Below are 21,385 nucleotides of genomic sequence, written 5' to 3'. Positions count from 1 at the left end.
AATGGTTCAGATTCATTTGTGTGATGTTTATTTTTATTTATTTTTTACAACATTTTTCCAAAAGGCCATGTTTGACGGAGACCAGCCGATCGTTTCATGTATTGGCGTGTCGCCGGTGCACCTCAGGCAAGAAACTGCCAACTGGAGTGGAGATGCTTCATTCATTCATTCCATTTATATAGCGCTTTTCATCCACATAGGGACGAACCGGAAAGCAAACCCACAATCTTCCACAGTCTTAAAACAAGCAAATCCCACAAAAACGCTGAAGTTATATTTATTTCCAAATCATTACAATACACTTGCTAGGATTGCTACTTTGTATTCTACCATCATTGGCTAGCAGTTGGAAAATGATTAACTGTGCCAGCACATAAGTTGTAAAATATTTGTGCAAAGATCAATAGGAGGCCTGTGTCTCTGTTGTTTGGATGTTACGGAAAAATACAAAATGCAGAACTGTGATTAAACAGCTTTCAATGAAATACATCAACAAGCAATGCGTACTTTATAGAGAAAATGTTACCTGTAGTACAAAAACTCCACAGTCACTGTCATTCTTTTGTTGGGGAATCGTCTACAGAAATATAACAAAAAATTACTTTTGCACAATTTAACACAAAAGCTCTAAATTGTAACTGTGGTCAAAGTACAATCTTAAAACAGGCCTAAATGAAGCCATGACATATGTAGTGTATTCAGTGTAAAAACGACACATTTCTGCAACTTTTCTTTTTCATGTAACAGGAGTTCTCTGCAATCTCCAATGGCACACGAGGCTTCATCGACAACAGACTGTCCTGATGGAGGACACAGATTGCTAGTTAAGCTTTACATCACTTTTTAAAAAATACTTTATAAAATATTTTGTTTTGCTGGAAATTAGTAAATAACAATTTTAACTTTATAAAATATTTTGGTTTGCTGGAAATTAGTAAATAACAATTTTAATTAAAATAAATAAGACAATTCTTGAATACAAATAAAGCATAATCTAATCAAAAATAACAGAAGAAGATCTGCAAACTCTACTGTGTAGTAGTGGACCACAGATCAGCAAAAAGACCACTCTAATCAGAAATGCCATCTATGGAAGAGTTACAGGGAGAAGCGCCTCCTCTGTCACAAATTAACAAAGCTACCCATCTGAAGTCATCTAGAGACCATGTGGACAAGCCAGCAGACTCCTGGAAGTCTGTTTTCTGGACAGAGAAGTCCTAATTTGAACTACATGGACCCAAACAAAGAGCCAATACCTCATCCCTACTGTGAAGAATGGTGGCGAGCACACGCCTGTATAGGGCTGGCATTCTTACTCTGCCCATGGGCAACTTGGCATCACTGAGTGAATCATGAATTCTGAGAAATACCAAGGAATTCTTCAGAAGAGCAGCAGATCACCAGTTTGAAAGCTCAAGCTGGACACAAAGTGGACATTTCAACAAGACAGACATCCTACATAAAGGGTGGTTTTGAAAGAAGAGGTTCTGTCACCAGGAATGGCCACACCAAGTTTGAATGGAAAGCTGTGGCAGGACCTGAAGAAAGCAGTTGACTCCAAGACATCAATCAAACCTCACCGAGTCATCCGAGTTTTCTAAAGAGCAGTAAGGAAACTCGTTCAGGCCAGACAGTGGAGACTCATGACGGGGGGCAAGTTACGGTTTGTAAAGCAGATACAACAAGTTACTGACTGAAAAGTGTGCCTTTAGTATTGGCATCCAAGAATACCTGCTAGCTTGTGAATAATCTAGGAGTTCACATCCCTTTTTATGTTAAGATTCATCCTATTAAGTCATTAAAAATTCAGGTTCATATAATACAGGTTGAGCATCCCTCATCTGAAGTGCCTGGGACCAAAGTATTTTGTATATTTTCAGATTCTGGCATGTCTGCATATACATAATGAGTTATGATAGGACAACCTTGATCACGTATGGGAATGCAGCCAATCCAGTTAAAGGAGGACTCGCTTGTATCACTGAGCTGTTCTTATCTTAATTAATGTATGTTGACGTGACAAACACATTAAACCTAAAAACTGACTAACATGATGTACAGACTGTACTTTAGCTCCCTTTTAAGACAATCAATGCTGCATATTTGAACTGAAGAACTGGTTTTGGTTGTTTCTCAGTTCTTTAATGGGCTCCCTGGCCAACAGGGCAGGAATATCTCGGCCTACCTTCACTCTGTCATGCCTGCTGTGCTGGAAGCCATGAACTGACTGACAAGATGCTACATCCAGGATTCATAGGGTGTGTGTACATATAACATGTTTTTGCCAACAAAAAAATGCAATTTGCAGCAACATCCAGTTTTCCTAACATAATCACAGCAATTTACTGCACTCGCATCGCAGTAAGAACACCTGTAGTACTTTTGTTAACCGTAACCAATGGTATTCCCTTAACGCATTGTGCAGGTTTTAGCGTTACACTCTTACTGAAACTGCCATGCAGCATCTATCCTGCATTGTGGTGCCCCCCAGCCCTGGTCACTGACTGAGTGTCCTAGCTTTGGGGGCGCTTCATGGTGGACAGTCCTACCTTCCCAGCTCCAAATAAACAGAATCTGCACACGTTGTTCACATCTGCTTAGCAGTTTAAAATAAATAAATAGAGGAAACATACAGTAGGTGACGTCACGTCAGCGCTCAAAAACTTTTTGAAATACCAGATATGGGATACTCAATCTGTAACTATATCAAAATAAACACCACCTTGAAAGATTTATAAACTTTCCAGTAAGATGGTACTCTCTACATCTTTTGCCTACAAGTCTGCACAACAAAGACTTTTAAAAAATGGTTAAACATATACAAGTGCTCTTGGTACCTGTGGGTATCCAGTTCAATCACAAACGGGAAAAACGGGGCTACCTTACCTTACTCTGAATAGTTTTCCATCCTTTTTGAAAAACTGGTTTGTTCCTTTCCTTAGCTTCAGTCAATATATATTTCCCAATGTTCTTTAATAAGCATAGATTAAAAAAAGAAAAGTAGATACAGTCTTAGTTTTGAAATGCCGTTATCTTTTTGAAATCTATTGAGAAGAAAGAAAATGCTAAGATCAAGTTTACAAAAGGGTACCAGAATGTCTTTTAGGCATACTGCAGTACTTGAAATGTTACATTTTACAATGACATCCTTGTTTAATACACCAGTCTTTACGTTCCTGAAATAAAGGGTTTACACGGACTAATTCTACGTATCACTCAGGAGAACTGAGGTCTCCGATGGAAACAGATGAGGAAGAATTGGCCTTATGTGCAGTAAGTAAAGAACAAGCCTAATTGATTCGGAGCACACTGTGTACGTTGTGTGCCAAAGTATCTGAAACGCTAATCTCCCCTTGGAAGACATAAAGCATCTTCTCAATTAGCACACAGAAGAAACTTAAGGTAATCTGTCATATCTGCAAATGCAGATTATCAAAAAATGAAACACAGTCTTCGGTTCAAATTTCACACAAAGCACCGTCTGTGCAGGGTTTGCAAATGCTTGCCAAGTTTTCTTCAGATGCTCCAAATTACTTTCACATTTCAAGAACATGGAGTTTACGTTAACTGACAACTCTAATATGATCCACTATGATTGACTGGATGTCCCACAATGAAGACACATTCCACCCATACAGGGTTTCTGCCTTGCAGTGATGTTCCAGAAAAAAAAAATAATTTAGGTTATTTTCTTTTGGTCAGTCCACTCGTCTAAGACACACAACAACATGCAGGTTTGCGTATTTTTGAAGCAGCAGTGCACTTGTCATTGAGTTCAACTCTGTTCCATTATTTACATCGGACCTGATGATCTGTCGAGTGAAATGTGCCTCCCTGCCTCGGCTCTCAACCAGCGGCACCTCCGCAGTCCAGGGAGGCTGCTGGGCATTGCACTGCCACCCCTTGTAAATGAAGACGCTCACTCCTTCTTTTCATTGCACTTTTTCCATCAAACTGTACTGCTCAGTGTCTTGTTATATGTATTGAACATGTGAAGTTTAAATCATTAAATGTTTTTGATGATGATAATAAACAATCAGGACATTTTACATATTTATACGGCTTTGTGCTCAATAACGTTTGAATTTTGGCTAAATTAAATAACAACTAGCCAACGCCCGCCGTAGCATATGGTGGTGTAAGAAAAGGAACGGAAAACGGTGAGAAAGGAATTCTAAAAATCAAGAAGAAATAAATACTTCTTGAAAGACGGAGTTGTGAATAGGTGTTTTGGTGGAGACGACAGATAATGAGTCGAAAGATCTAACCCTAGAAAAAGTCACGTACAACTGACCATGGCTGAAGACTGGGTGTTGTAGATTAACGCAAATCTTTGCAAACATTTGTCCTTGGGACTTGTTGATAGTTATGGGGAAGGCGAGTCTGAGTGGGAATTGTGTGCGTTTAAATTTAAAAGGGAGATTGGTGTCGGAAGGAAGGAGAGAGATTCTGGGAATGAGGATTGTTTCAGAATTTTCGATAGCGATCAGTTTGCACTCAATAATATTTGTATGTATTTGGGTAATGATGAGTCTTGCTCCATTGCAAAGACCTTTTGATGGCATAATATTTCGGAGGAACATAACTACAGCTCCCACCTTCAGATGAAGGATATGGGGAGGCATGCCAGTTGGTGTGAGGGTGTGTAAAAACTCCTGTGGGTGCGTTAGTTGATCATTAGGATCGTCACTGACTACTGTATCTACACTCTTGAAGGTCACTTTTTCACCCTGTATAAGATCAAGAACTTTGTTGTTAATATGTAGAGAATCGTCATTTGTGACGCTCAGTATTGGTCTTGTAGCAAGTTCTTGGGGAGTCACAGTCGAGAAATTAATATCACCTTAAAGTTGAGCAACTGGGTCTTGTTGTTGTGGTAAACATTGAGAAGGTAGTTCTGCCGTGTCTCTAGTTTTACCTTCCCGAACTTGAAGAAGCCATTGAACAAACAGTTTCACTTTTGAGAGCTCTCATATTTTTTTGTGAGTTTCAGGACTTTCATTTCGTTTCACAGCCTGTGTTTGTTGATGGAAGAGGCAACGGTGAGGGCTCGAGAACTGCGGAAGATAACAGGCAGTATTTGGCAGAAATTAGGGATACTGTCGTTCATTTTATAACAAAGGCTTAGGAAACCACTGTCGCAGTAGAACGAAAATAGGAAGGAGCGAAACGAATAGCAAGGAGCGAAACCAATGCCAATGGTCGACACAGTACCTTCCTGTAGCAGGCTATGGAAAAGACTCCCAGGCGCACACATGGCTGAAGTGAAAGGTCACGCGGTCAGGCTAGATATAGGGTGGTGACGTGACACCAGTGGGTTGAGAGAGGAGGGGGGAACACGGTAGTCCGAAGCATAGACATATATAGATAGACGCCGCATTCACTGTGTTGCCCAGTCGACACGATACGTCAGTGCGTCCGCCATATGGCGGGTGGCAAAAGTGCCATTTAACCTAATACAGGTAAACGTGGAAACTGGGTTTTCTGATGAAAAAACAATAACGTTTAAAACAGTATCGTTTACATACAACAGATTTTGGCGAATCGTTTACATGTAATTATTTATATCCATTTATACACTAATAATGGCAATTATTAAATAATAATAATTATTATTATTATTAAATAATTCCTCCCATATAAGTAACATTTCTCGGACTGCCTTCTTCCATCTCCGAAACATTTCTAGACTTTGTCCTGTTCTTATGCAACACAGTACTGAAGTATTGGTTAATGCAATAGTCACCTCATGTATAGATTACTGTAATGCTATTCTATCTGGCATCCCACAAAAACGTATCCATCGTTTACAACTTCTTCAAAATTCTGCTGCCAGGATAATAACCGAATTAATAAAGTATCTATCTAATCTAATCTAATCTAATCTAAATCCTCTGAACATATCACACCTCTTCTCTCTCAACTTCACTGGCTCCCTGTTCACTACTGAATACAATACTAAATACTGCTCTTAACATTTAAAGCTCCCCCCTACCTCACTGATCTACAGACTTACACTCACTCTCACTCACTGAGATCCTCATTCGCAGCTCGACTTTCTGTACCGCACATCAAACTCTGTTCTGTGGGAGCTCGAGCGTCTCTCATAGTGCTCCTCAACTCTGGAATTCTCTTCCCTCTCATATACGTCTGCTCAATTCAATAACACATTTTAAAACTACCCTCTTTTCAAACTGGCATACCAATTGTGAATTTTGCACTGTTACTGCCAGTTATCTTTGTTTGCTTGCTAATTATTGCTTTTTGATTTATCATTCTCTTGTTTTAATTTTACTAATGTTGTTTAATTTTATTGTAAGGTGACCTTGAATGCTAAGATTATAAAATGGGATTTTCTAATGGCCAAATATAAACAAACCAATTGTTCAGCTTTACCTATGAAATGCAATCCCCTGTGATCTGGTTTGGAGCGTACAGCGGTTTGTACAATCCCAAGCAGCACATTATTCATTACTTCACTCTACAGCAGTGCCACTCGCAATATGGCGGCGACGCTGACGTACGGTGCTGCTGTTCATGCTGTGTCTAGTAATTCTATGTCTATGGTCTGAAGGTGGAATAGGAATCGAGAAAAGCGGCGTGGGGGTGTATGGGAGGCCTCAGGCAGCATGGAGAAGGGTTTGGAAGAGCAGGAATAGGAATTGAGAAATGCCGTGTCCGCTGCGTGTGGGCAGGACCACTTTTGAAGAGGAAGCAGGATGAACCAGAAGAGAAATATATATAAGAGATGCTAACAAGGAGAAGAATGAAGACCTGAGCACAAATATATCATTGTTACTACTGCTAGGCCTTTCCATTAGAAAATGTACAGCATTTAAAAATGTAAGAAAAAAACCAAAACACTAAGTAACCTTAAGAGTGCAGCTTCCCATGCACTGAGTGACAAGGGCGATTACACACACACACTCATTTGCTAGATCTCTTCTAAATACACATAATCAGTTCAGGAGCATGAAAACGAGAAGTGTCACTAAAAAAGGATGGAGTTTAAATAATTCAGAATAAAGACTCTTAGTAAGTCTGTTCTCCGGGTGCTTCCTAAATTTGTAAATTAATTACTACATGTTGTGTATTAGGAAGTCCTGTACATATAAAGCAGCAAACAAAAACAGAATCTTAGGAGCAAACATTACAAACAAGAACTGGAGTGACTGAAATGCATGCAAACACCGTTTAAAGTCTGCAATGGGCACTTTAATCACCTCTGAATTGTTTCATTTGTAATTTTAAACTGTGAAGCAGAAGGGTAACTTGAGGTGTCTTTGTCCCAAACATTATGGAGGGCACCGTACTTCTCTGAACTGTAACCTGCCAAAAGGGAAACGTGGAGGGCTAAAGTTCTCAGAAAGTCTAAACAAGCATTAGGCTCTTGGTGATATCTTGAGGTTATCAAGGACAACGACTATATACGAGTGTACTGCTAGAAGGGCCAACAGAAATCATTCTTCACGTCACAAATAAATGACTTGCTGCAAGTGTCATACTGGTGTCTCGTAAACGCCATGTCACTGACTGATGGGAGATTAGCCAATATGACTGCACACTAAATAGGGCCATCATGCAGGTTTTTTTTAATTTATTTGTATGTTGAGTGTACTACCGTAAATTTAAAAGACAATTCAAAATTGAAAATGTTTGTGCATGACACTATGCTGAACAACAAGATTGGGGAATTTTTAGACTGTCACCTCATATTCACTGCCATGATGAACAGACAACCTATTTGTATTCTAAGTTAGACACCTTCTACTATCATCAATAATACAGAAATAGTTTTTTTTTCCATTAGGAAACGGACATTTTTTCTTTTCCTTGTTTTGTTAATCTGTGCAGCCTGCTTTGGAGAGTAACCCATTGTTTGGGGGAGCTGAATGGAGAAACGTTTTTGTTTTGTTTATTTTTTGTTCTCCCGGCCATATCTTTACAGACTTACAGTACAATATTGTGTATAAGGACGCTACTCTTCTAATGATACAGGGGTGGACAAAAGTAGCTTTACAGTTGTTCATATGGAAAAAGACATGCAGGTTATGACTGTTACACTCAAGCACACTTTAAGAATAAGAAGAAGAAATAAGACAATAATTAACAAATATAATAATACAAGAAAAAAACTGTTTTGCATACTCAGAACTGTAAACCTGCTTTTGCCCATTTCGTATATCTGTTTTATAAGATCATATGGATTGATTTAATTTTTCTTTGTTACCTATTCATTATTAGTCTTACCTGATCTTACTTTTTCTTGTAACTTTTTCTTTGACATCTTGTAAAGCGCTTTGATCTTTGTATGAAAATGAGCTAATAGAAGTAAATGTTGTCGTTGCTGTTGGGTTTAATCACAACACTCCGGCTGAAAGGCAAGAGGGCTGCCCACAATTCATATGTGAACATCAAACTGTTGACAATTCCTATTTTGTCGATGGTAACACTCCAGTCCTAGAGCCACTACTTGCAGATCTGCTCTTACACACTACGATAGTTTTACATATTACACATTCACACCACTTATAAAACACATAATGATAAAGAGTACACTATTCATATACCGAATACTGGAGTGACGTTACTGAAGCACAGCTGGAACCTCTGTAATGGACTGAATCACCCAACTCAGAATAAAATCTTTTGCTGCATCCGCCATTCATTTTTTGAATAATTTGACAATGAAAAAGCAGCTCAATAGCTCAGCGTTTTGTCTGCCAAGTCCAGAAATGTGTTTACAACTTTGTGTATTTTTCAGTGTGGATTTAACATCCTCTGGTTTTTCTCATCCTTTTGCTGAATCAGTCCTAACCTAATTCTATTTTATACGACAACTCATTCAGACATCCACTTCAGTCACCTGGTTTTTCAATTTCACACAAATGAGCAGATTAGGGTTACATATGCACAAACACTAGGAGATTTATTCAGATATGCTTTTAAAGTGAACTCACCTCCAATAAAAATTTTATGTGAATTCCTTGAGAGTCATAGAGCTGAATGTTTTGGTTTGGTATATCAACAGTAATTAAAGACCAATGAATCTGTAGATGAATAGGAACCAACAAAAGGTTTTTGCTGAATAAGTCTACCTATTAAAAAAAAATCAAAAATGCCCATATTACTATTAGCTATGAAGAACTATTCTACACAAAACATACTATTTAACCCATGCATCAAAATCAAATTACAGTCAATCAATGCCTAAAGAAGCTCAAAGTTTTAGATTGAGATGCATACAAATGCTGATAAATAACAAGAAATGCAGTAGAATGCAAAGGCTCAGCGTCACCAGAAGTTAAACCTGTCAGAGAACATCCAGGGCTGAGCACAGCGCTGTAAACGTCAGAGTGAAAAGCTCAAACATCTTCAAATTCATGGGATGACATAGAAACGAAATGTTTGTGTGTATGTAAACACATTTCATAACGGTTATTCTAAAAAAAAGTCAGATTCTCTTTGATGCTTTAGAGATTATCAAAAAATTATTTAAAAAAATTACCAAACATTTAACATTACATGGACAAAAATGACATACAATCATAGTATAGTGGAAACAACTGCATAAGTCATCTAACACGCAAAGTTAAGTCAAAATTAGAATGTTAGAAAGGTGTGGCAATGACAAGTAAAGCTTGACATACATATGATAAAAGGTGTTCATTATGACGAAACAAGCCAAAAGCACCTTTCTGCTTCCTGTCGAAGATGAAACGCAACTCTATTGGGATAGTTTGGTTCATTAATCTTTGCCCAAACACAAAAGGCATACAACAGCAAATCTGGAGATAAACAGAATACTTTGCGTCTTCTAAACTAAGAAATTGAAAGTTTTTTGAGTTCTGAAGGAATTTAAACATCTAGTGAATGAAACATAAAAGTAACAATACTTGAGAAACCCCCCAGAGTTCTGTAAGGCTGTCCACTCAGCTCTATAGGAGTCCTCAGTTCAATTTTGCGGGAAATCGTTTGTGTACTTTAAGAGATCCCAGAATTTAAGTGTAACGCTTGTATCTGGTCACACTCTGGCACTATCAAGATAGTTTTGGGAATGTTTCATTGAAGTTTGGTGATGAATGTGTTTCAACAGAACATTTATTAATTACATTAATTTTTAAATGAGATCGGCACGGTGGCGCAGTGGTAGTGCTGCTGCCTCGCAGTTAGGAGACCCGAGTTCGCTTCCCGGGTCCTCCCTGCGTGGAGTTTGCATGTTCTCCCCATGTCTGTGTTGGTTTCCTCCGGGCGCTCCGGTTTCCTCCCACAGTCCAAAGACATGCTGGTTAGGTGGATTGGTGATCCTAAATTGTCCCTAGTGTGTGCTTGGTGTGTTTGTGTGTGTCCTGTGGTGGGTTGGCACCCTGCCCAGGATTGGTACCTGCCTTGTGCCCTGTGTTGGCTGGGACTGGCTCCAGCAGACCCCCGTGACCCTGTGTTCGGATTCAGCGGGTTGGATAATGGGTGGATGGATCCACCTGTTTTATCTACATAAATCTACAAAGAGGTGTCCCACAGACTCAAAACCAGATTATCTAGTTATAAAGAGCCAAACTGCATATTTCTTTACTAACAAAAGAATTACCTACCATGACCTTACCTTTTTGGTCCACCTCTTCACTCCTTCATACCCTTTGGTTGCCAGCTGCCTATAAAAGAAACTATTAAAAAAATGAACCTGCAAAACAAATATTGAATACAGGAAAAATCATTTAGTACACAATTTATATGATTCATAAAAGGAAGATATTACTTATAAAGATTAAAAATGCTACTTTTTAATAATGTACTAGCTGGAAGTGTGAGGAAAACCAAAATCAGAAACAAATCCAATTTCTAAAGGCATGACAGTAATGAAAATGAAAATTTCACTGAAAGTCTTAGTAAGAAATACAGAAGAACCTTCTCTCACATGGTATGTGCTCCTAGGCACTGCATAAGGTAGGAAAGGCATATAAACTGGAGACACTGTTCTCCTTATACCTACTAATCTACAGAATATGCATAGGGGTCAATGTTTTCAAATACAAATGTACATCAATGGCTTTAAAGAGACTATTCATGTGAGTTCACTGGAGCAGTGCATCTTGCTTTTTCCTGTGCCACCATGCACAGCAGTGTTGTGGGAGAGCAAGAGTACAGGAGTCAAGTGATTCTCTTTTTTTTGTGGAAGACCTTAAGTATGGAAGGAATGCACATGCTTCAAATGCTTCTGCTCTTGATGATACAGAGCAGGGGAATGGGGAGGTAGGTACAGTATCTCAATCTTTCTCCTAGAGAAGCAAGTGTGAGGGAATAGGAAACAAGGGTCTTCCTCCTCCTCTTCAGAACAAAACATGCAGGTCAAGATAATTAGAGGTCCTTCTTGTGCCACGTTAAGGAGAAATGTATGTCACCATCTACATGACCAATTTTAATTTCTACATTCTATTCCAGTTGCACAGGTTTAATTCTACTTTATTTTGGGGATGCAGCATAAATACAACAATTTGTAATAATAATAATCTACTGATTGTTTATTAATCAAAAGTAGACAAAACAATTACGAAATCTTACCTTATGAGGAACAGCATCCATGATCAACTCACCATACATGTTTATAACCTAGAAAATTATTTAATCGTTAAGAATCAGAACAGAATGTTAAGCGGATACGGCACTGTACTTTATATGTAGCTGTTTGATGTGCTTGTTTCTATTCTGAATATAAATAACAAACCAAGTTAGTGAATTGATTTATTGATGCTTTTTAGAGGACGTGTCAAGCAGAATGTCAGTTCATCCTGCAACATACCTCTAACTACCTGAGCGTCAATATCGTCTCAATCAATATTTTAGTGACAAAAACATGTTGCAGTGCCTGTGAGAATACTTGTCCATTTTAAAAGGCACTGCTAACTGCCCAGTTGCACACACAATGGCAACCTGTTACCAAGGCGTCAGAAACAAGCCCTTTGTGAATTCTAAACAAGCATTAATGATTGATTTATCAACAATATATGCTAATCCCTGCCGGGGAAAACAATTTAGTGTACCTTGCATTTCATTATTTGCATTTTTTTTCTATAATTCTGTATAACTAAAATTGCACATTTGTAGTTTTGGCCAGTTGAACATATTTTCCAGAGTTATATCTCTCTCTGTGTTTATTCTCATTTTCCTATAAGGGTGAAAAAAGATGAGCAATTTAATCTCATTGAGAGACAGCAAAAGCTCACTATATGAAATACGATTCAGGTCAACTTTTCACCATTTCTTTTAGGCATTGAAAACAACTGATACAAGACAGTTGCAAAGTATCTCAACTTTTACTCATAATGCAACTATAGAAATGTTGACGCTGTTGAGCCTTTCATTTTACAATATTAAAGCATGGATATGTTTATTATACACCATAACTATATACAGGTCAAATCCCGTTATAGCAAATTCCAAAGTAACGAAATTTTCAGAATTACAAATACTTTTTGTTGGCTCGGACAAGCATTCATACAACATCATGTTTAATGGATTTCTTTTTAACAAAATGTAAATTTCAGTATAAATAACGTCTTCTCAACCAAAATGGCCACCAAACATAATAAAGTGATGCAAAAAATACTTAATGCCAAGCCTACACTTTCACCGAGTCTCGGGAACTCTGCAACAGGCACTTTCTTTCTTGCTAGACCAAAAGAAAGTGAGTCTGTTGCAAAATTTCAGGTTCCTGTCTGTCTCGCCAAGAGTGTAGGAGCAAATTCTGAGTCAGTGCTCCACTGAGCATCCGCGTGAGGATTTGTGCCATGTGCAGATACTGGACTGTTCAAGTTTCATAGCGTTTCTCAAAGTTTTTTTTGCGATGAACAAAAAATTTGAGAAACAGAAAATAAATGTACTTAATTACTGTATGGAGAATACACTTACAGTCTCAAGACGTCATTCAAAGTGGGAGCTGTTACGTCAGCACTCAAGTATACAAGATAGGAGCCGTGACACTTTACCTCCCATCTTCAGATTAGAAGAACACCAGCAGGTTGGAATCACCACTGTGGTACACCAGGGGCCTCATGTAAAACGGTGTGTACGCACAAAAATGTTGCGTAAGCCCATTTCCACACTCAAATCACAATGTATAAAACCTAAACTTGGCATAAAGCCATGCACATTTTCACGGTAGCAGCAACACTGGCGTACGCAAGTTCTCGGCTTGGTTTTGCAAACTGGCAGCACCCAGCGTCAAAGCAGTGCAGCTGTTCCCGGGTGGTTTCCCTTTCTTTTTTACATTCATAATGCCGGCTTTTTCAAATACACTGAAATTAACTGCATATTGTTCATTAGTTTAAGGCATCTGATTGTAATTAAACCTGTAACAATATAATGGTCCACGGAATGGCCAAACTATTTCAAATACCATATAGCTGCTTTAGTGTTGTTACTCTTACTGCACCTTCTTCTATTTTCAGCTGCTCCCGTTAGGTGTTGCCACAGCGGATCATCTTTTTCCATATTACTCTCACTGCACCACTTGGAGCAGCTGATCAGAAGGAGAATTATCGGTATACAGCATCAAGCACACGCTGCCTCAGCCATGCTGCCTATTGAACTGCTCTCATACGGCAAACACTTCAGAGCCATTCCTGTACGGACCTCGCGGTTCAGAAACAGTTTCATCCCAAGAACTCTAAACTCACTCAATCAGTCCATCAAGTGCTCCTTATAGAACTGTTTGTATTTACAAGTTCAATTACCTCACTAAACTTGCAATATAGTTATAATATTGCACAACCTGAGCCACTTTATAAAGCGCATATTTACATATGATGACGATATCATTTTTAAGATGAAATGCAGCAAAATATGTTTATTACTTTATACAGATAAAACAATAATCTGTATTGTTAATAATTAAATATGTGAGGACACGGTGGCGCAGCGCTAGCTAGTTCAGGGATTGTTCCTGCCTCGTGCTATATTCTTGCTTGGTCTGGCACGACACTGGAAGGATAGACGGATAGAATAATTAAACATGTACTACAAAGATATTTCAATGTTCCTTAAAAGTTTTGAAGAATCGGCGTTCTAAGCTTACAGATGGCTTAACGTCTATTACAGAGCTGATTGTGTGGTGATTGGTTACCTGGAGAAAGAAAAGGAAGGACAGGAATTGGAGGTTAGTACGTTTAAAAGAGTCACTACTATTGCAATAAATTATTTCATCGAAGGTCGTGCACGGCGCGGCAAGCATCTTGCGGGAGGCAGGAACAATCTGTGGACAAGGCGCCTGCTCGTCACTATCACTGACAACCGTGTTCCCATGTTTAATAACATGCTTTAATTCCTATCATCATGAAAATGATATCAAGTATACATCTCAGTATTTTAATTATTCAGATAGCTGTAATATCACAAATGTAATGGATTCTGTGTCCTGTCGGAGGAAGAGAAAGCCCGTTTAAGAAGCACGTAGTGATTCACACACAAAACAAAGCATTTAACGTGCTACTTTAGTTACGATGGTATTTGATAAATAATAGAAAATTAAATGATTTAAAGATGAAGTTTATGATGTTCTACTTTAATGACAAAATGTGATTGAAGTGGAAATTCAAGATTAAAGTTGGCAATTCGAGCTTTTTTCCCCCCACTGTGTGCCTATTTTTTTTTTCTTTTCTCTGTACCCTAATAAGCTTTCATATGACACTCAGATGGTGGGTTATGACTCGCCTTTTCACTGCGACTTTGATATCTGACCGCTTTTTTTTTATTTCGGCACTGTGTGACTTTGTGAACTTGAGCTTTCTCTGTCACTCGATCAACTTTCTTTTGTTGTTTATATCACTGTTTAAACCAACAGTTAAGTTTTTCCTTGCCTCCACTTGGTATTCGCTGAAATTCTTCTATTTTCCCCCGTGCTTTTGCCATTGCCTTTTCACAAAACGCTGAGCTTAAGGGCTATTTATATTGATTTGCATATTCAAAGAGGTGTAATTCTGGGAGGAGTTGGGGCGGGACAGAAGGCGCGTGCACATGCGTTACTTTTCATGTTGATCGGGATTTATGTAACGGAGGAACGTGGAAGTTGGCATTCGCACAGATTTATGCTCTGGATTTTTTTGTGCATACGAACATTTCTGCTTTTGTCCATCCGCCATGTTATAGTATGAATTTTATGCATGCATAGATAGATAGATAGATAGATAGATAGATAGATAGATAGATAGATAGATAGATAGATAGATAGATAGATAGATAGATAGATACTTTATTAATCCCAAAGGGAAATTCACAAATTCAAATACACAGTGTTATACATGAGGCCCCAGTTGAGCACATGAAAGCGCAGGTCAAAGCTTGGTGTTAAATGTTGTAAACATTGTGCGACAAGCATGTTATGCAGTAAGCCTGATCCTGCAGAGGACAGCCAATTACTTTGCCCTTGGTTTACCATTTACCAGATGCAGCAGAGCAGCTACTGAGCTGTCCTTGTGCCACTGCTGTTAGAGACGGCAAATCAGCGGCGACCCCGGTCACAACAGCATACGTATTTTCCCCCATATTCATTATAACAGAATTTCCATTATAATGAAATATTTTTATGGTCCAATAAATTTCGGTACAACGGGATTCCACCTGTAAGTATAATAAAGCAGGAATATAACAGAAACTAATTCCTTAGTAATATTTTCAGGTAGTCATTGGCTACCTTGATAATGTGTAGCTCAAAACTGGATTTAAGCTTTTAACTTTTCAAGAATACAAAACCTTAGATTTTCAGAGCAGGATTAATAAAACCTCTCTTATAAAGTCCTATTTTTAAATTTCAAGAGCATAGCTATTTTAGATGTCAGGTTATTCTTTAGAGATGTTGAAAGAGAACTTCACCTGATCATTAAGCCAGTTCTGTCCATCTAACGTAGACAAGTCTTCTAATGTTAAGGTATGCTTGTTGTAGGTCACTTTAAAATTACCCATTGGAACAACAGCAAGTGTAGCCTGATACTTCATGACTTCCGTTAAAATGAAAGATTTTCTGGAGAACAAAGTATGAAAATTTCAATCACAATTTAGCCAAAAACATTAATTTCTACATGCAGAGTTTTCATGGCTCACATACAACACTGTAAAATGAAAACGCTATCCACATTTTTACCCCAAAACATAGTTAAAAAAAAAAAAACAAACTCAAACTAACAGTACCAAATCTAACTGTGTGCAAAGCAAATAACTAGTCCAGCCTACCTGTCAGAAACATCCGTATTTAAAACCTGTTTTAACTTTTCTAATACATCATTTTCAGTAAGAGGAATGTAACTTCCATACTTTCCATAAAACTCCTCCAAATAATCTACAATTCAAAAAGAGAAACGTGCAAGTTATACAGATTTCACACAGATGGACTGTAGCTTAAAGAACACAACATACCATGGATTATTTCCTTCATTTCTTCATTCCCAATTTCATGGGACTGAAGCTGTCTTGACACCTTTTTCTCCCCTTTTCTCAAGTCGTCAGTATCTATTGTTTCAGTAACAAACCGGCTAGAGATTTTGCAATACAAATGATCCTGCAATTGCTCTTGAAAAGGATCAGAACATTGCAAAGATAGATCCACATCCATACCACAACTTCCATCAGTATCTGCATCGCAAGACCCATTTATAATGGTCAGATTTACTTGTTCGTTAGCGTTGCGCATTTTATCGTCCTTGGCTTTAGGATTTTGCTCTTGACACAAAGTATTTTCTGATTTCCTCGATATACTGCAGCTACATTCTTCTCTTTCTCTTGACACTGTGTGGCAGTTAGTTTTTTTTTTGCGCTTGGGTGCTGTGCTATTGCATTGCGGTTCTAGCAGTTTACAGTCAGAGTTTGAATCATGTGAGACAGCCTTGCTCAAAGTAGACTTAGAAAAAGATGATCTACGCATATTATTTTTTTCTGCATTTGTTTCTTTTACCCCATTCCTTTTAGCATTTTTTGGTTTTTGCTTTTGTGTTCTATTATTCAGTCGCTTATTGCTACTTTCTTTTTTTATCACATGTTTTGATCCCAGTTCCTCATGGCAGGCCTTTTTTTGTTGTCCACCAAAAGCCCAGCAGGAGGGTTTTGGTTGGTCTGTATTTTTCTGCCTCTGACTGGGCACCTTTCCAGCTCTGCTTCGAGTCCAAAGATTTAGGTGACTGAGTCTCCTGCACTGCATCAACTTGAAAAAGAAACTGTTCTTTGACTTTCTAGTTGGATGTACTTTAAGGAACCTTGACCTACGTGTCAATGTTACATACTTCTCTTTTTTATTGGCTTTAGTAACAGACTTCAGTTCTGACGTTTGCTTTTTTGTGCTATGGTTGTCTTTGCCACAATTTACAACAATGAAACAGTTTTCACCAGAAACAGCTTTATCTAAAGCTTGCCTCCTTGCTCCACCTAGTTGGTGGAGTTGTCCTCCTCTTGATCTTATCAAGCTCTGCTCTGGGATGAGACAGCCATTCTTTAATTTTTCAGAAATAACGGTGGATGAAATCTTCTTTTTCGATTTCTGGGAGGTAGAATTGCAGCTGGTTACTGCATTCTGTTTATGAGGTTTTCCTTCAGTGCCTTCACACTTACTTCCTGCCACAGGCAACTTTTCTCTCTGTTTCCTGACCTTACAAAAAAGACATTTCTGTAAAAGCGAGTACTGCCAGAAGCTCCAAAACCTGTTTGGTTTCATCCATTTCCTGGAACGTAAGACACATTTCATAAGTGTTTCCTTAAATGACGTCTCACACTTCTGCCCATTTTTTCGATGCATTATGATCCGGGCAAAAAACTGAAAGAAAAAAATAAATAAATAAAGATGAATACTTTCTTGGTAGTTTTTACTGAGGTGATGAAAAGGACATTTTTGCATTAAAATCTTTTAAATGAGCAGTATAAAATATATATGACCTCAACAGCATTACTAAACTTTAAAAAGGTATTTTATGTAAAGGAATTAAAACGAACACATTTGACAGGAGACAACATTACAGTATGTAAACCTGTTACTTTTTTATTTAACTTAAAATGATTTGTCCTGCCATTTGGTTGCTTTGTTGCTAAACTTCTAAATTTGTTAAGGCGGTAACAGGAACAGGTACAATATTTGAAACGGTTTTGCTTTTCATACAAAGCAGCTTTTTGGACAATGCTAATTAGACATTTAAGACAAACACAACGGCAGTGTTAATGCATCTTCGAAAAAGGTTGACACTGAATGTCTCTTGGGATTTTTCAAAGTGTAAAATAATACTGAAAATAAGCTCACGGAAAAATAGAAGGGCACAGAGTCATGATCAATGTTCCCTCTAAGCTGAGCGCGTGAGCGATCGCTCACACGAATTCAGAGCGTCGCTCATACTTCCCGCACGATCGCTCATTCCGACGGCGTCGCTCATACTTATCGCACGATCGCTCACTCCGACCGTCAGAGTTGGTGCTCATAAATTTTTGGCTTAAACAAAATGTCGCTCATAAACAATGTTTTTTTTCTCACTATATGCTACTCCTTAGAGGGAACATTGGTCATGATACACGCATCTTCTTCTATAATATGCTACCATGACTGTCCGTTTGTCTGTCCAGGATTTTAAATCACCTGTAGCTCGCAAACCGTTTCACCTATTGACCTGAAATTTGGTACGCATATACTACGTGACGTCTACTATCCGCTTTCAGGGTGATAATTGACCTCCAAGGTTATTCCTCTTTTTATTTTATTTTATTGTAGATTCAACTCTCAGCAGCGGCCAGCAAGGCGGCCGTGTGGCACATGCGTATGGGTGCTGTTCTCATCCCTACCACATTCACCATCAATTCCTCTACCTCTTCATATCTTAAGTCTTCAATCTGACTCAGGAATGATTTAAGTGCCAGCGTAAGTGAAAAATTAAGGAAAACGCACTACGTAATTGCAACACAAACACAGATTTAATCAGTTTTAATGTGAAAAGATGCCGACAAAAGAAGTGAAGAAGCGGGCTGCTAGGGTAGAGAAAAGAAGAGCTGCTCAGGAGGCAGCAAGCACATCAACCTCTGAGCAAACGAATGCTAAACGTAGAGAAAGAGGATGAAAACTAGGAATGCTCAAGTCAAGTGTATTCAGTGCACGTTATCGCGCAGTACGCCGTTACTGGTATTTAAATAATCATCAAACTAAGTGGATCACACGCCTCAAACACCACTTTGTAAATTTTATTTATACAGTACTTTAGAAAGAAATGCTTTATAGTCATCACAGTCATTCGCACAAAAGCAAGGCAACAAATTGAAACTTGGACTAAAATGCATACACTTACACACTTAAACATGGGGCCACAAGTGAATGTACCCAAGTACATGAAAACAAAAGAGAGAGAAATCCAAAAACATCCACTGCCCGGTCTTTGGCAGACAGAGCTTTGTGTTCCTTGCCAGTCAGCTCAGCAGCAGTGGTGTTCAGATCAGATGTAGAAATGAGGAGCCACTGAGTCGCAAGTTTATAAAGTCTCTTTAAGGATTATCACCTACTAAGGCAGGCTCAAAGTTCAAGTTTCTTTCTTTCTTAGTTTTACTTTTGTGTTTGCACATTGTAAGACTTTTTTCTTACAAACTAAACCCAGAATCTCCCAGAAACGAAGCTGGGTTATCCCAAGGATTCATCTTTCTTTTCTTTTTTGCACATACATCCAGTAAACATTTGGCTTTTTAATTACCTGCCGAAACTTGAACACCACAGATTAAGAATCCTAAATTAATTTTCTACAGAACGCAGTATTATTAAAAAAGCCTAAAACAGTTTCGTGTGATGATATTTTCCCTCCATGTAGTGAACCTGCTTTTTCTCCAGTACGAGGGTATTAGGAAGCTGGACCCTTGCCCAACAACATCAGGCATCCCCTCCTGGGTTGACATCTGCCTTGCACTTGATGACGAAACAACAAGCTATGGCTTCTTGAAACTCAGTAAAGGAGAAAGCAAATTTAGGAACTGGATGGATTAGTGGACATTAAAACAGTACTGCAAAGCTGTCGGCATCTCCTTTGAACCATCAGCAAAGGTAAAACATTTTCCTGTGCAAGCAGTTAAACTCCATTACTGCTTCACTTTACAGTATTAGGCTTCGGCAGCAAGACTATTAACTAAGTGCAGTACAATGACCTACAATACTATGGTCTGTGTCTCACGATGTTTAAAATGTTACGGATTACTTACAAACAACGAAAAAGCAAGGCCTTGCTACATCTACAACATATCAGTACTGTGCAAAACTTGATGAGGAGGGCTCGAGTTCTCCAGGACAACAACAAGTGAAAGGTTCTCGTTTTCTTTCTTTTCATTTCCCCCAAGTGAGAGCCCCAATACTTTGAAATGCACTCAAGGCTTTCATTAGGAAACACAACTGTTGGACTGTCCAGACATTTTAAAGATATACTTTTTGAAATGACCATTCCAATCACTAACTCTTTGAAACTTTTAAAGTGCTGTTTTTCATTTTACTTGGCACTTTGATAAACACCAATGAACTGAACTAAAATTAGGTCCGTTTACACCAAAAAAAAAACGTGTGCAAGTCTGGAAGTGCAGCTTCCTAATTCCCTTTGGTGGAAGTGTCTGAATTGGTTATGGAGAGGGCATTCAAATCATTTTGGAACGAATAACTGCACATTACTTGTAAAAAACCTTTGAGGTTCTCATTATTAGATATTACAAAACAATCTGGCACATCTGTGGTAGTCACTTATGGGTCATAACCATTGCTGTCTGGCCTAGCATGATCATGAATGGGTGATTTTAATATTTAGATGAAAATGTTTTATATATCACTTGCTGCAAAGCACTATAGGAAGTGTCCCCAGACTTGGTTATAAATTTGGGTGGGGAAAAGTAGCTGCACTACTCCAAAATTAGGTAGCCATATGAGAAGAGGAAGATGATAAAATGGCAACAGAGATCAATGGTCTTTTTAATGACAATGAAGAATTTTTATAAAGATGATTCAGAAGCAGAAAAAAGGATGAATCAATTGGAAGTGATGCGTGAATGCTGCCATTACTCATATATACAACAAATAACAAGATATTCTATATTCTATAACAACAACAACATTTATTTGTATAGCACATTTTCATACAAATGATGTAGCTCAAAGTGCTTTACAAGATGAAGAAAGAAAAAAAATATATAAAAATTAACCAATACTAATTAACAAAGAATAAAGTGAGGTCTGATGGCCAGGGAGGACAAAAAAACAAAAAAATTCCAGAGGGCTGGAGGAGAAGACAAAATCTGCAGGAGTTCCAAGGCCATGAGACTGTTCAGACCCCACTGGGTGTTCTACCCAACATAAATGATCTCAATCAGTCCTCATGGCTTTCAGGCTTCACATGGAAGAATGATGATCATG

The 21,385-nt window shown here is 38.3% G+C and overlaps 1 protein-coding gene across 2 annotated transcripts in view; it reads right to left on the bottom strand.

Moving 5' to 3' along the window:
* Nucleotides 1-21,385, bottom strand: part of senp5 (SUMO specific peptidase 5) — a 31,584-nt gene that overhangs the window by 5,702 nt on the left and 4,497 nt on the right. The window contains exons 2-9 of one of the 2 annotated variants that reach the window (XM_051923951.1): nucleotides 16,405-17,791; nucleotides 16,222-16,327; nucleotides 15,865-16,012; nucleotides 11,560-11,607; nucleotides 10,604-10,681; nucleotides 8,961-9,098; nucleotides 2,887-2,970; nucleotides 527-577 (exon numbers count right to left, since the gene is read on the bottom strand). In XM_051923951.1, the coding sequence (XP_051779911.1) occupies nucleotides 527-577; nucleotides 2,887-2,970; nucleotides 8,961-9,098; nucleotides 10,604-10,681; nucleotides 11,560-11,607; nucleotides 15,865-16,012; nucleotides 16,222-16,327; nucleotides 16,405-17,773 (2,022 nt within the window). In that variant the 5' untranslated portion in view covers nucleotides 17,774-17,791. Of the gene's footprint in view, nucleotides 1-526; nucleotides 578-2,886; nucleotides 2,971-8,960; nucleotides 9,099-10,592; nucleotides 10,682-11,559; nucleotides 11,608-15,864; nucleotides 16,013-16,221; nucleotides 16,328-16,404; nucleotides 17,792-21,385 lie in introns of those variants that run through there. The other variant, XM_051923952.1, reaches the window with a different exon arrangement.

Source organism: Erpetoichthys calabaricus, chromosome 2 (genome assembly GCF_900747795.2).
Source record: "Erpetoichthys calabaricus chromosome 2, fErpCal1.3, whole genome shotgun sequence".
Classification (NCBI taxonomy): domain Eukaryota; kingdom Metazoa; phylum Chordata; class Cladistia; order Polypteriformes; family Polypteridae; genus Erpetoichthys; species Erpetoichthys calabaricus.
This window is presented reverse-complemented; position numbering and strand designations above follow the sequence as displayed.